The following is a 16,201-nucleotide window of genomic DNA, read 5'->3' as shown; positions in this document are numbered from 1 at the left end:
TAAATTCGTGGTGCTGATGATTGAGTTCCAATTTTCAATGTTAAAATTGGAAGTTGGTGAGGCTGGTATATAGCAGCGTCGAGAGGGGGATACGTGGCTTGGTGTTCCACGGATAATATACACAACTGCTTCCCCCGTACACTAGGACCCGGTAAGAAATAAACACAGTAAGCCTTGCTGGCACAGATATGTAAACTTTTGCTGCACGAAAAATCGTCTCTCATGTATCTTACTTAACTATCTGTAATTACTTACAGTCACACTGGCAAATATGATAAAGTAAAGAGGATAGTTCAGGTAGGTATTCCAAGTTACCCTATGCAAGCTTCGGGCCTATAAACCCTTCTAGTGTTAATCCATCAGCTTTATATCCTGGGGACTTTTAAGTTAGTCCTATTTCTTAAATTATAAGGCGATACATCTTGTACAAGTCCTACGCTAAGTGGCACGTGTGCCTTACTACAGCCCCAATGGTCCTGTTGCAGGTTCACCATGGTACGACCGCTCGAACCTTCAAATGGCTGCTGTACTGGACTACTCACCGAACTCATCATCCTCCTTGTGATCCTGCTGCACGTGCGAAGGGGCGTCGCCTCCGAATGGCCCGTACCCGACGTATTTTATGATACGAAGGTTATACCCGAGGATAACGAAGTCACTGCCTATTTATTCAGAAACGAGATAGAAAGGTACGTAGCAATGTTTATTACGTTTTATGGTAAATGATAACAAACGGTGTCGGGTGACCATAATATATCGGGTGACCATATTATATGGTAGGAAGGATGGAAGGATGTTAACCCTGTGTCCACCCGAGTATTGAGGTCATTTGACATTATCTCTCACATCAGTACGTCATATTACCTGCTGTCCGTACGTCGTGTTCTCAGTGTAAATAAAGGTTTTTATTTAGAAATGAAGCGCTAATTGAGACTTGTCCAAGTCAATCCCTTTATGCAGGCATCTAACATTTTCAATGTTTATTTTCAATGGCAGCATATCCATTGCACGGTATTTTAAGATCCCCAGTGCGTTTGTTAGTGTGGTATAACTTCGGTTCTCGATCAAGTGTATGTGTGTATGTGTGTGTGACGTTTTGATTGTTCTTACGACAACTTAAAATTTAATGTAAAGCCACATCACCTGTTTTTATACACTATCGCCATTTTTATCTGGAATACGGCTTATGCAGGTGCTTGAAGCTCTAGACGCCATGAGTTGGTTTTAAAACCCAGACAATGCGCACGACAAAGCCCGTCACCGTGCCAAATAGGTACACTGACGAACGAGAGTATACATCCTCTAGGGGCTTCACCCATTTGGTCAAATTAAATCCAAGCATCATCCTACACCTGCTTCTATTCATTCCCATATAGGTTAAATAAGTGTATTCTAAAAAATGTTGCTGTAATAGACTATTGTATTGTTCATGTCCTGTGATGTTTGTAAGACAAAACAGAGCATTGTTTTCTTTTGATTGAATGTTTTCATTCCTTATCATTTCTTTTGACGATATGATATGGCCTTTGTAGGATGTGTCATGTCTTTAAACAAAAAGAACACAATGGGTTATTGTTTATCTCGATATATACACAAACTGACTGTACTTTTATAGGTTTCAGGGTTTTGCATCTCTTACATCTTAATCTCTGATTCTGATTCTTTAGTGTAAAGCAACAGTCGTGAACATATAAATATTACATTGTTTCTCTGGACTTGTCTTTGTCCCTTTTGATCATTAGTCCCCTACCAATGAAGCTGGGGGACTATAGGTTTCCTCTCTGTCCGTCCGTCTGTCTGTATGTCTGTCTATCCGTCCGTCCGTCCATTCAGTTGTCCGCACTTTTCTCAGTAATGCTCCAAGGTTTTGTTGATGAAAGCTGGTATGGAATTTCAGCATGAGTAGCTACAGATCAAGTTCAAGTTTCAGGGTTTTCCGGTCAAGTTCACTGTAACTATTTTTAGCGGGGGACCGGTAGGGGACTTGAATTGTTTTAGTAATACCCAGTATTCTTGTTTAAATGGTTTCAAAATGTTCTTGATATCATTTCTGTAACAGTTGTTAGAAATAAGATCGAGTAATTTCATATTGATTTCCATTAGAAATGTTTATGTGTATTGTATGATGTTGTTAATTGCATTTTAACGTCGATATCATATAAAACTAAATTGGATTATTTTAGGAACTGTTAATGAACAATTGGGCTTTTAGATTTATTGTTTTCATGTTGCTGTTACGAAAACATTGCAGAAGATATGTTGTTATTATCATTGTTTGTATAGTGTGTCGCTGGTAATTGTTGAGTTGTCAGATTAATCTGAGATAACTGTCTTTAACAGAATGACGTACAAAAGTGTTATATGATCCAATGTTCCATACGCCATCTGCATTATTATGTTGAGATTTTAAAAACGTCAATGAAATACTATCAATGCCTCAGTATCAAAGGCTGTATCAGCGTTTCACCATTTCCATCATTTCTTTCTTAACATTTAAAATCTTGGACTGGTTTTTACTGCACCCGCTATAGATTTGAGTGCATCTGTCGCTCTTGCTCTGACAACATCCTTTGAAAGGTTTATATATAGCGCATTTTCGGGTACAACCTCTCATCCGATTGCCTGTATGTAGCATGTGATAGGGCACAACCTCTCTTTTCAATGTCAGTGTGCAGACTGGTGCAGACTTGTGTTATTGCCAATGAGCCATTCGGACTCCCTTCAGGTAGGGAGTAAGAATTTCAGCTGCTGCCCCATTGCGTCATTCTTTTAAGAGGCGACTCTGAGTTAGACGACTTGTTCGTCAAATTTCGGTAAAATGTGACCGGGTGGATGTCTTCGGCAGTATGTTTCAGTGAGGTAGCACTATTTCGTAAACAGGTGAGGCTTCAATGACCACAACTGTTGATAGGATGCTAAGCAATACTAAACCAAACCTTGTTAAGTGCCACGTCGGGTAGCACTCTCGTTTGCGTTCGTGTGATTAATTTGAACATTTCTATTGGATCTACCCCCTCCCAGCACCCTATCACCACCACGGCTCTCTGACTAGTACAACATCTCATTTGAATGATTTGTAGCGCCTGGTCTGTTACAACATATCTTTTGAATGCCAAAGGTATGTCTTTTTATTGTCTATCCATAGTCGGTATACTTCCTATCGTTCCAACGCTTGTGTGTAAGCCATTTTTGTGTAATGACTTAGAGGTCCAGTGTTATCACTTAAATGAGTGTCTATCGCGTGCTTATTGTTTGCACGCCTTTGTATAGCGAATGGTCAAATGACGCTCGTCTGTGTCATTCGAACTCCAGTGTGTAGGCCTGCCTGTGTGTCGTTTGGAAGCCTGAATGTAGCGCCTGGTCGAGTACAGCCTCTCCAATGATGCGTCGATAAGTGTCCCACAGACTACGTCACCGTGTGTATACTTTACTTGCAACACGATATGTCGTTTGATGAGAAAGTCCCGAGACCCTAACTCCATGGAATCTGATCGGTTTAGCCTACATTCACACCGAGCCCCTGTGGTGAGAGGATGGTTAAGGCCATTGTTACACTACTCTCTCGCATAGAAATCTGAGCTCTTGACGACAAATCACATCAACTTTATTTCATTTCAATCATTTGTATAATATAAATTAAAATACGATGCATCATAATTGCTCACTGTACCAATCCATAGGGGTCAAGTTTGTGTACAAAAGATGTAATAATGTTCCTTCGTGTAACTAAATCTCGGTCCATTATATGTTTGTATAATGCTTCTATGACGTTGTATTTTCGTTTTGGTAGGATAGGCGTTAAAATCAATTGTTCATAAAAACAGATGGATCCAGACTTTTTTTTTTTTTTTTAAATAACAAAGCTATCTGCAACTTTGTTTTTTAATTTGTCATCAACAATTTGACGCTACAGGTAAATTCCTCAAATCGGTTAGGTTAGACTGTACTTTTAAGTCGGTTTTCCTAAGTGCTCGCATAACGTGTCACTGTTTAAAGTTTACATTGTATATATAGGCAGTCATGTCATTGTTTATAGGGTCGTAAAGGGGATCTGATGAGAGACAAAATTGAAAAGTGACTTCTAGATTGATAACGCCGTACCTAGTGACATCCACTTCTCATAATTGAGATAGATGTCAACACCTCTTGGTGTAGTGCAGGTTTGTGCCGATGACGTGAAAAAATGTCTAGCGTTGTCTGAAACGTTGGTATCTGTAGATCTGTTTGATAACAACATTTAGTGGAGAACAAATAGGCCCTCGATGTACAGGTGGTGTGTGGTATTTTTGTTCAAATAGACATTTAAACGTCATCCTGTAAGATGAATTACATAATTTCGGCCAACAAACCAATTCGACGTGTCGCTGGCAAGTACTCCGCCTGCCAATTCGGTATATTGTATTCAAAGTGAGAGAAGCACAGCTTTTCATTTACTGTGCTTTGTAAAGAAATATAGATATAGCTAAACAAATGAATAGACAGACATTTTTTCATATTATGTGTTAGTTACATTTAAAACAAAAATTATGTTGCATTATATTATTATTGTGTGTAGAATTTACTAATGAACATCAGCGTGGAAGTCGCTTGATACCGATACATGCACTATTTGTGGTAACTTAATGACTATATCAAGGTTTTAGCATACATATTTTGCTCATAGGTATAGCATTATACAGCATAATAATCCTTCGATTGAGTGTTTCTGAAAATAAATATTTCTAAGTTAATATAACCATGACGTCATACTACGATGAGCGTTACTCCTACATTTACATTTAAGCATTGATGTCATTTTTTTTTAGTTTCATCGGGGTATGAAACAAATTTTGTTTGCAAACTTCTGTAAGAATCCGCTACGCGAGAAAATGGGATTCTTTTTCTCAAATCAATACACAACGTCAATTGTCGTATTGTGACGTCACATTTTTCGCGCCATTCTCAGAATTTCTTTCATAGAAGAATGAAAAGAATTTTTCGACCAATCACATTTGAGTATTTACCATGAAAACAAAGAAAAAATAATTATTATGATGTGCAATCAACCAATACATTGACAAAATGTTATGAAATGACAAGATTTCCAAAAACTATCAAATGATATTCTTGTATAATTAAAGTATAATTATGTATTTTATCATCTTAAACGATACTAAAATATCTATATATACTTTGATTAACAGTGGTTTATTTATTTTTATGTGGTATTCATGTCATACAAGTATCTGGTCTTATGTTTGATAATTCATATCTCTCATTTCCTCACATAAGGCTGTATTCTATAACCCAGAAATAACATTGGATCATTTAATTTTCTCATAAATTCCAAAAATGCGAGTATATTTTTTGGTTCAAATTTCCCATGCATTAGTAAGGGTGTGACCAGCTACATTAAACATATTATCTGTATAAAATATCCATGTTTTCGACATGTTTTATCAGAGGGAGTGATATACTATTTATTAATCACTGATTGAACTGGATGCACGCAGTTTAAATTACAGTTATCACAGATCCACATTAGAGGCCTCCAAGTTATGGGCTGTACAATTATGTATGATAGACATTAGTCTCTTGGATACCCCTATACAGTGTCCAAAATATGATCTTCGTGATATTATTAAATTGTTTCGTAAATTTTACTAAAAACATCTCTGACACGGCCAACTCGTGGCTATGCTGACGATAGATCACGTAATACCGACCTGTTTTATTATCGCTGGAATTTAGATAATCTCTGGAATAATGTACACATTCTATTATTGAATGTGTTAACGCCACATTAGCCTTGTGCCAGTGTTAAGCTTGGGGGTACAAAAAGTCTCATCAGTCATGCGTGACTGTTGTTTCTTGATTACGGCTCTGTCAATACCCGGTAGTCAAATGATTTTGCAAATTTTATTTCCAAATTTAGCTGAGTAATATGTATGAACAGGCTGTGAGACATGCCTATTGGTACACAAGTATACTGAATCAAGCCGGTGCACACGTGTTATTTCTCGGTTCACTCATTTACCCCGTATACCACACAAATCAAACCTTATCAGCTGTAGAGATACATAGATATTGTAATATAGCATTTATCTGTTATAGATAAACGGGCGAGATTATTAATTAAACAATCACTGCCGTCCAAGAGACTAAGCGTACACAATTGTCACCACATAGACAAGTATTACCTTCATGTTGTATATCAATAAGCCACTGTGAAAATTGCTCTACTTCCTTACATGGGGGTAAGACTTGTTGTGTCTCTTAAAGTTTATGTAGATTCTGATTCTGATTGGGGCACTGATAATACATTTTATGTAAAGCAGATGTACTGTAATTTTGCACGTACGCTAAAGCCGTTGAGGTCAGTAGATTCCTGAACTACCTTACCTGATAATATACAGGCTATTTTTCTTAATAGGGAATTAAAATCCCTTTTGTTTAGCAAAGAATTTGTTTCATTTATTGCCGTACTAAATGTTTATTTGTCTCACTATTTGTACAGTTGATTATTATACTATTATCATGAAAATTGCATCTAATCATTGGTAGTTACAATAGAATGTTATAGATATGATTTTACTTAACTGTTTTGTTTACTGCTTCGAAAGATATTAAATAAATTCTTGTTGATTTTGTTCCAATTATTTTATTACAAATGTTTGTTATAGTTTATATATTGATGTAAAATGTTTTGACATCTAAAAAAGAGGTATTCGTCACACTTTATAAATAGATTCTTTCTTGTACAATTTCCAGATACGCACTCCTATTCTGATCCGAAACAGTTCGTACTGGGTCGAATTGGGTGAGATGTAATACTAGACAATAACCACTCTGCTTATATCCTATCATCATGACGTCATCGCTAATGGATAACGTCACGTTTCAAATTGACTGTGACCCGTTTGCGATGCAGTGAATATAGGATATCTTTTCCCAATTATGAGTTTCATTATTTAAACCGAATTAAAGTGTTAAAACAAAGGAGATGTACGTCTAATAGTATAAATATATCCATGTACATCCTCCACCGCCGGATGTGTGCCCGATACCAGCTCCCCCTACCGGATATATGCCCGATACTAGCTCCCCCTGTCGGTTGTTACGTTTTATATACCCCATATTACAATGTACATGGCGGTCCCCCTATCAACTTACAACACGAGTAATTGAAGTAACCTTTCAAGTGTATTGTCCCATTTACGTTATCATGAAATTCCCAATGTGCTGGGGCTATTGGCTTTGCAGGGTTTTGTGCATGTGATACTTGAGCGTGTTTTATATATTGTTATTTGGAAGCATCAGAGTAACGGGTTCACTTCCATCGGGAGTTAACCATGCGAAGCAGACAGTCAGCACATGCTTTCTTTTTTATCATTTTCTCTCTACTTAACATTAGTTTAGCCAGCAAGCCTATCACATCAAGCGCACACAATTTGCAAACTAGTTGTGAAATTGCATTCCGAATCAGCTGTTAAGAAAACTGCAGATTAAAACGAAACCTTGACATCCGTTAAATGTAATATTTAAATGATAACAAAGACTTTCTATTATCAAATAAAGTCGTCACATTAACCTTAACTTGATAGGAATAACACTTGATGCCACTTGTGTTGAGGCGTTTGTCCCAGATTTCTCCTGTTCATGGAGTTTGGTAATTTGTTTTGTGCCCATTTGTGTTTTTGAGCAAATTAAGCAAACTCAAAATCAGAAACCTTTTCCCAACATGAATAGTTTGTAGTCTTCTGAAATTTCTCTTATAGGAAAGACTATCAATGTACTCTTTCTTGTAGTAAGTCATGCTATTAATTTCGTATTGGTTTTTAAAGGGATATACAGAACAAGAAATATTCGTTCATCTTTATAGGAAAAACCGATCTGATCAATTTTCATTCAAAAACAGTTGCATTGATTGTGCATTACCAACGTAGCCGAAGAGATGTTCCATCACCATCAGTACTGATGTTTGATCAGCATCTGTACCTATGTTCTAACACCAGCTGTACTGATGTTCCATCATCAGCTGTACTGATGTTTCATCACAGATTTACTGATGTTTCATCACCATCTGTACCTATGTTTCATCACCATCTGTACCTATGTTTCATCACCAATTGTACTGATGTTTCATCGCAGCTCTACTGATGTTTCATCACACCTGTACTGATGTTTCATCGTAGCTCTACTGATGTTTCATCAACAACTGTACTGATGTTTCATCACCATCTGTACCTATGTTTCATCACCAATTGTACTGATGTTTCATCGCAGCTCTACTGATGTTTCATCACAGCTGTACTGATGTTTCATCACCAGCTGTACTGATGTTTCATCACCAGCTATACTGATCTTCCATCACCAGCTGAACTGATGTTTCGCTAGTTGGATTGATAATTCACTGCCAGCAATATATATTGTTTTACCATCTGTAATTATACACAATTACCTACCCAATGTAGCTATCAGATAATGAGAAGTTCCTAGTGATATCGTTAATTATACTAACCATACCCCGTCTTATTTGCTGTCCTTGGGTTTCCCTAGTTTTATTCACTAAGCAACATTACAAAATGGAACTCATCAAAACTCCAAAGGAATGCATCACATTTGATAATGTTCACGTAACGTGACATTGGAATTCCTTAGGAATGTGCGTATGTTATATTTTCGCTTGTTGGTTAAATTCGTACATGGCCATACGTTTATTCTCTGTCATTACTTGTGGAATATCAACATATGTCTGTATACCCGAATGAAACAACTTAGCATATCCAATTTATGTTAAAGCTTTGACGTACTTACTCTGTGACCATCACCGAATCTAATTATAAATATGCCATGTGGCCTTCAATTTGTACCAGGTTTATGTTTTAAATGAAAATGAACAGACATACGCAATCTTTGACTACCTTTGATTGTGACGGATGATGATTTATGAAGTTTGGTTTGGCGTCTTTGTAACATTTTTGTGGAATATTACTAAGTTTGAATTCCAATATTCGTGGACTCCACGTCAATAAGTTTAATTGGATAAGTCAGAAGTCTTTGCTCATTTACGAATTACATTGATTCAGATTATTACTGATGGTTTAATACTATGGATCTTTGGCATTTGGAAAACCTTTGTACGTATATATAACCTGTATTAGACGCTTTATGGGCGCTTTGACATCTACCCTACCATGAGAGTAGATGATGGCTGGATACAGCCTCAAGCGGGGTAGGCAAATACATTGTTTATCAGTAGACCGCGGATGGCGTGAACGATCCTAATGCAGACGAGACAACTCATCTGATATGTGCTTAGGGAGCGATCTTATTAAAATTGGATGTACATATGTCTGAGTGCGAAAATGTATATTGTTGTTTTCCATTCGAGTATACAACGTATGCCCTTTCCTCACGAACGCAACGCTCCTGACCGGCTTCCATTTCTCAGGTATATAGTTTGGGTCAGTGAGTGTGAATTGTTTCACATGCTATAGTGCGTGTTCTAGTACCACCTTGGTCATGGTAGGTGGCGCTGTCCGTGGACCTACAGACCTCTACGGTCTCGTGACAGGCAGTGGTCTTCTCTGAAACTGGACCTATAGTACACACACCCTCTGGTGACGGCTCGCATTACGTTTGTATCACATGATTACTGGATAATGAAAAACTCCACATTCCATCCAACCTACATTATTATGAGCGGAATCGACTGTTAACTACATATACATTTCGTGTTCATTACATCGTGAATGTGGTAGCTGTACCCGCATTTATCTGTGCACAGCATACGCTATCAACAAACCTAGCTAAGTTCGTGGTAACACCTGGGCCATGTTTATTGTTTCGGTTTAATTAAAATTACAGGTGGCCAACTTTTAATGTCAATTTTATCGGCAGTGGTTAAGAAATTCACGAATTGCCCTCTACGTAAGAAAAACATTATATCATCAGCAACTCGTTAGTTTTTGTAATGCTGATAGATTACTTACTAACAAACATCAAAGACTTAATGTTTCAGTCAAGATTTATTAAATAATCTTAAGTATGTACATATTAGAAATACGAGTTATCAAAAGTATTAAGTAATTTAATGATTAGGTAAAATGGTACAATTTAAGATAAACAAATGTAGCTGAAGAGAACAATTATGTAAGAAAATCAGATCACATCAAATTAAATTAATGCAAAATACGTTATAATGGAGCTATCTTAAAAATGTAAATTGATGCATTCCAAGAAAATAATTAATTGATATTGAAAGGGTACTCCACACAAGTTGCAAAATTTCTTGCTGATCTGTACCAGTTTATAAAACTTTCTAATGACATTAAAACTACAGTCAGCATCAAAATTGGTGTAAATATCCTTGGTCAGTATAAAATACGACCGCCTGAATATAGCGCTTCGGGAATTAAGGATCATAGACTCAGTTGTGTACGCTTTCATTTATGTTTTCTGTTGGCTATTTTTTTGTTCCTGTCGATTTGATTTAATTCGAAAACCTGTTAAAAAGCATTCAGAGCTGTTTGTTTATATCGTAAATTAAAGTGTATATTTGATTTCAATAAGAACATAAGTAAATACTTCTTGTACCTTTAAAAGGTTTTTTATTTGTTCTTTTTTTCATTCCATTTGTGTAAAATAGCTCTTTAAACAATAGATTTATTTTAACAATACAAGATGTTTCGATTAAGAAACAATTAAATGACGTGATTAAAGTATAGAAAGTCAAAGTAAATGTCAATGGAAATAGGAAATATAATTAAATAATGCAATTCAAAAGACAGAATAATGATGCAATTCAAAATGTTAATAAATAAATTTGGTTTAATATTAAAATTGAAAATAGTTGGATTTTGTGTTCATACATGTATAATCAGTATTTTTTTTTGTATTTTACCAGTATGTTATGAAAAATAATCATGCCTTCATTCTAGTAAAACATTTCTACCTATCTACCTTTTCTGGGGGTTTTTTAACATAAACCTCTATATTTTGCCATCGTAACGTCTGTCACGTTTGTAAGTCTTAAGTTATAACATTTTAAGGGAAAGTTTCCATTAATTACTTAAGTTATGATATGTTAAGGGATAGTTTCCATTAATTACTTAAGTTATAACATTTTAAGGGAGAGTTTCCATTAATTACTTAAGTTATGATATTTTAAGGGATAGTTTCCATTTATTACTTAAGTTATAATATTTTAAGGGTAGTTTCCATTAATTACTTAAGTTATGATATTATAGGGATAGCTTCCATTAATTACTTATGTTATAATATTATAAGTGCTAGTTTCCATTAATTATTGAAGTTATAATATTTTAAAGAATAGTTTCCATTAATTACTAAAGTTATAATATGTTAAGGGATAGTTTCCATTAATTACTTAACTTATGATATTTCAAGGAATAGTTTGCCTTATTCAGAGGCGAATAATGAGGACTGGTGTAACCATGTGATTGCAACTTTAACAGATAGAAGTCGTTGAAATCGCATTCGGTGGTAGCACCAATGAAAATAACAGACCATGTCTATATCGCAGTGATTAAGTTATCTTAGATTATAAGGCAAGTGTTTTACATGGGTTCTTCCTAAATACCACCAAGTAGCACATTAGCGTGTAGGTTAGTGAGGAATGTGGCACAGGCTGCACACTGTCCGTGTGGTGAGTCTAATGGGCCGTAGTGTGCATCCATCTACCTCCACAAACGGGTACGACAGCGGGCTCAGTAACGGCGCATGACGAATTACAGACATGTGGTTTACTTCATTTCCGGTTGCAGGTATGCTGTCCTGTGACCCTGCAACGGTACACCTGGTAAACTTCTCGGCTGTACAAAGATGTGTTGCACCTTTGCATTGCTAATCGGCATCATGCATAACTCCCAGGCGTGACCTTATTGCTTGCATTCGTGTGCTGAATGGCCACCCAGACTTAGAGTATGTCTGCTTCGTTGCCATTAAGACCTTATATTCAGTGGTCAGATCTCGGGGGTAGAATATGGAAAGGTAGGGGGGGGGGGGGGGGGTGCAAGGGTGGTGTGGTGTCAAGAGAGTGTTTGGTTAGATTTATAAATGCTCTGTTCCATAGTCTCACAATATTAGTAGCCTGCTACATTTTATACGTGTAGCTGTCTGTATTTCGTGCTTCGCTCAATAAGTATTCAATAAGAGATCTACCCTCAGTACTTATAAGATATATACAAATACTAAGATATGTTCTAATAATGATCATGATGGCCCTTCGTATTTTAACTCCATACTGCACAGTTGCTGGCACTCTAATGATAAAATCCGAAATGGATGGTTAGCACATCACTTGAACATTAATCCACCTGACAAACAAGCATGAAAGAAGTTGGCATCCATGGATATGATGACGTTTGTGTTCGCGTAAAAATAATCTAGAAAAAGATTATTCTGATCGGAATATTCATCGTTTCAATTATATAATTTAATTCTTGAACTATCTCTAATTATTTGCATTTGTAAACTATCATTTATTCGAAACTATTTAACATCGGTGTGAATGTGGTAATTAACACAATGGCTCAGAACTGACATAAAGGTTCGGGTCTATATCGGATACCATATTCAAATCAAACGTCCTCTCTCTCTCTCTCTATATATATATATATATATATATATATATCTCTCTCAAACTTCACGGTGTGCATGAGAACCGCTCATTGGTCGAAAACAGGTCTATCTAGCCAATGTTTATCACTCTCCTCATATGTCATCATTACATCTATAAAACATCCGCCGATCGTAAGAGGAACAACGTGTACTACTAAGTATGGCCAATCGCCAATGGCAAGAAGGGTCAAATTCTATGCATTCGTTTGAAGCGCAATTTTACGAGTCTGCCCAGAGAAGGTGTTTTGTCTGGAATTGGATAAATGCTCTCCAAATTGTACAAACCTTGTAGTGCAGAACAGACAAACGAGACGCCCAAAACCTTTCATATTGCACCAGTGGATACTTATTCTAAGGAGCACTGACGGCTACTTGACTTCGGAGACAGGTTATGCGCTGAAGACCCAGGCTCTTACAAACAGTTTTATCTGTATTCCCCAAAGGCACTTGAAACAAAGAAGATCTGCCGGGTTTATGTTCGACTTTAATTGGTCCTTCCCCATTTCTCCGTAGCTATGAAATTGTGTTGTCCACGAAATAGGCTTAGCCAGGCAGAACTACAAAATGGTGAACGGTATCATATGATCATCAGCTATTTGCGCTGGTGTATGTCATTTTTTACACTCCTGTTGAATTTCTTCTTGTTATTTTAGCTATTTATACACTACAGTGTGGGTAACCTCATTTGTCTGCTTTACCGTGATGCCAAGCTCAGTAATGCCTTTTTACCATGCTTCCTTGTCTCAATCATACTTATATTCCCCCCAGACGACATTCCCTTTGGTGTGTGTCATTTCGACATTGCAGTCTAAATGCAAGCATAAGAGTATCTGTTACGACATTGATTAATTTCATTTATTGTTACATAGCTTGTCAGTCTGTGATGGCTTTGAGGCTTGTTGGTGTTACGGCGCGAGTTGTACCAGGATTTGTTGGTGTTACATTGTTTGTTTCGATGGCTGAAGCGAGATTTGTCGATGTTATATGATGTTTTCTGTAGCGAATTTTCGCCGATTTTTTTTTTTTTTTTTTTTTTAATTATTGTGAAAAGAAAGGTTTTTGCAAACAACGGAGGTCTAGATTTTGACTAAAGCGAGATTTGTTGGTTATAGCGAGTTTCGTTGAATGCAACAGTTGTTTTTGAAGTTTGTGTCAGACTATACACCATGTCCATGTATTGCTGAATCAAATGAACTAAAAGAAGTATGGGTTTACATATATATATGTATACATAGTTATGACGTTGGTTGTAGCGAGATTTCTTAATGTTATTTTCAACAAGATTTGTTTATCTTTCGTATTAAATTGTTTGTTGTAACTTATTATGTCAGCGTTAGATTCCTTCATATAAACAATTGTATGAAGCCATTATTTTCGTATTATTTGTAGAAGCATGAATTGTTGTACTGTGTTGAACTCAATGATTTACCTCTATGTTTCATTGCAGTGTGTTTTTCCTGCCAGATGATGAAACACCAGTGAGTATTAGCGTCATCCCGTGTGCATCAGCGTTAGAATGGAACGTCACCTATTCAACATTTAACAAAAGTGGTAAGTACACAAATACACCATTACCGCATAATGCCTATATATCTAAATGCCACAAAATACTGCAATATCGGTTTGTTGTAAAGTTATTTTGCACGTATTTGTGGAAGGAGAAAAAACCTTCGGCAAGAACAATCCGAAATATTAATCGCATATGTTTATTTCTATCTTATGAGTAAGAAGGAACCCTTGTCGTCTTTCTTACTCGCTAACGAGCTCTGGACACAAGATACACGTGGTGGATAGCTTCTAACTAAACAGACCATTTATTAACATTAGTTAGTTTAGTTTCTCCGTAATCATTTCTGTGAAAGGCATATGGCGAATTCCTCTGTCAGTATACGCGTTAGAGAATTGGACGTGTCAGACGGTACAATTTGGTTTTTATCCGCTGGGCTTGGTGTTCGGCTTGTGCTATTCCACTTTGTACACAGTGTATGTATGTTCTGTTATAAAGGTCTTTGATGTTTTTGGCAACTAATTGCTTACAAAAAGAACAAAACTATTAAAAAAGGACATTTAACTAGTAAAACCTAGTCCCATTTATTATCCAAAACTAAATCGATCAAATGGTTTTAATAATAAACAGTATGCTTTTAGATATCATTCTCTAACAAAAGAGAAATGAGCTCAGTGAAATGTGCCTTGACTATATCTTCTGTATGGGAATTCCGGTTTACGAGAGAGACAGAGAGAGAGAAAAAATCACCTCTGTACCAGAATGGAGCGTTCGACTAGTGCATTCGTTTTATTTCTCACATGTGTTTTTTGTCAGAGAATACACATTTTAAGTTATTATAAACATGATCCCCGGGGATGCACGTTGTGGTTAAAATCATTTGTTTCACATCTCAACAATGTTGAAGATTAAAAGCATGCCTTGTCTTGTCGTGATCTGGGACGAACTCTTGCCACATCGCGGAAGTCATCGTTACTGTATAGCCGATGTAGTAAAGCTTTTCCTCGCTGGCTTGTTGAGAGGAAACTGCAGCACCAAAACAGTGTAGTGTTAACTGTTCTGACCCGATGGGAGTGTGTTCTTTATCAGATATATACACACAAAACATGCTCTTATTTAACGGTATTATTTTTGAATGCCGATCTTACTCGCCTATTAGCCGATAATAGTAAACGTTGCCAAACATTTATTCATGCCCTTTTATACGTATCAGACTGCCCTCCATCCCACTTGTGGAGAATTTAAATAAGATTAACCTGTCCTTACTGGCAGAATAGTTAAAGGGTTAGTTTTAACAGAAAACTTAAATACGATATCAGCTGTAGCTTTCATGGGAAGAAATAACAAAAGACAAGCATTGCAAGGTGAGGGTGTTGAAGCCACGCGGATACGAAGATGGTAATCGATGTCTTTGGTGTGTATAGAGAGTTTAAAAACCGTGGCTGAGTTTTGAAGGATTATCAACGCACTTAAATCGGGGGTTAATTTCACTATTAAAACGATTATTTTAGCCTTGCCAACAGAAGCGATGTAATTGAGACGGCAGTGCGATGCTTGTTAAAGCTTTATGTAATCCCGGGCATAAGTGTGTTTCATGTGGCTTCCGATAACTTGACTTACGTTCTGATAGCGTCTCGGTATTCACCACATTTGTGGCCTTTGTCTAGTGGTTACCCGCATGCATCATACACACCAATGCACATGAATTGCATATTCATGTTCATGAAACAATGTGGAAGAACGACAAATCGGCATATTTTACTCGAAAGGGAAAATATGTTCCTTTAAAAAATGAGAAGAGGATGTCGACATGAACTTGAAAACTAAACCGTTATCAAAAAGTACAATAGATAAAACAGTGGTAATATATGAAAATGCATAGAAAAACAGAGATCATTGAATGTTCCGGAAGAGTGAGCGTCTTTTGATCCATCGACCACACTCTCTATACAAATCTCAATGAACGTTTTATCGACTTATCCCGATGAAAGAGTTCTTCCTTCTACTGTTTATTAATTACTTAGTGCTTACCTGGTTTAACTTGGAGTGTGGCGTCAAAGGCACATGGCT

The 16,201-nt window shown here is 36.6% G+C and overlaps 1 protein-coding gene across 2 annotated transcripts in view; it reads left to right on the top strand.

Annotated features, from left to right (window-relative positions):
• The window catches only part of LOC117336794 (protein NDNF-like), a 60,220-nt gene that overhangs the window by 40,258 nt on the left and 3,761 nt on the right, over positions 1 to 16,201 (top strand). For both annotated transcript variants that reach the window (XM_033897445.1, XM_033897451.1), the window contains 2 exons: positions 486 to 689; positions 14,072 to 14,175. In XM_033897445.1, coding sequence (XP_033753336.1) covers positions 486 to 689; positions 14,072 to 14,175 — 308 coding nt within the window. The remainder of the gene's footprint in view (positions 1 to 485; positions 690 to 14,071; positions 14,176 to 16,201) is intronic.

This window comes from Pecten maximus, chromosome 1 (genome assembly GCF_902652985.1).
Source record: "Pecten maximus chromosome 1, xPecMax1.1, whole genome shotgun sequence".
Classification (NCBI taxonomy): domain Eukaryota; kingdom Metazoa; phylum Mollusca; class Bivalvia; order Pectinida; family Pectinidae; genus Pecten; species Pecten maximus.
Note: the sequence above shows the minus strand (reverse complement) of the source record. Positions and strands in the feature narration are given on the sequence as shown.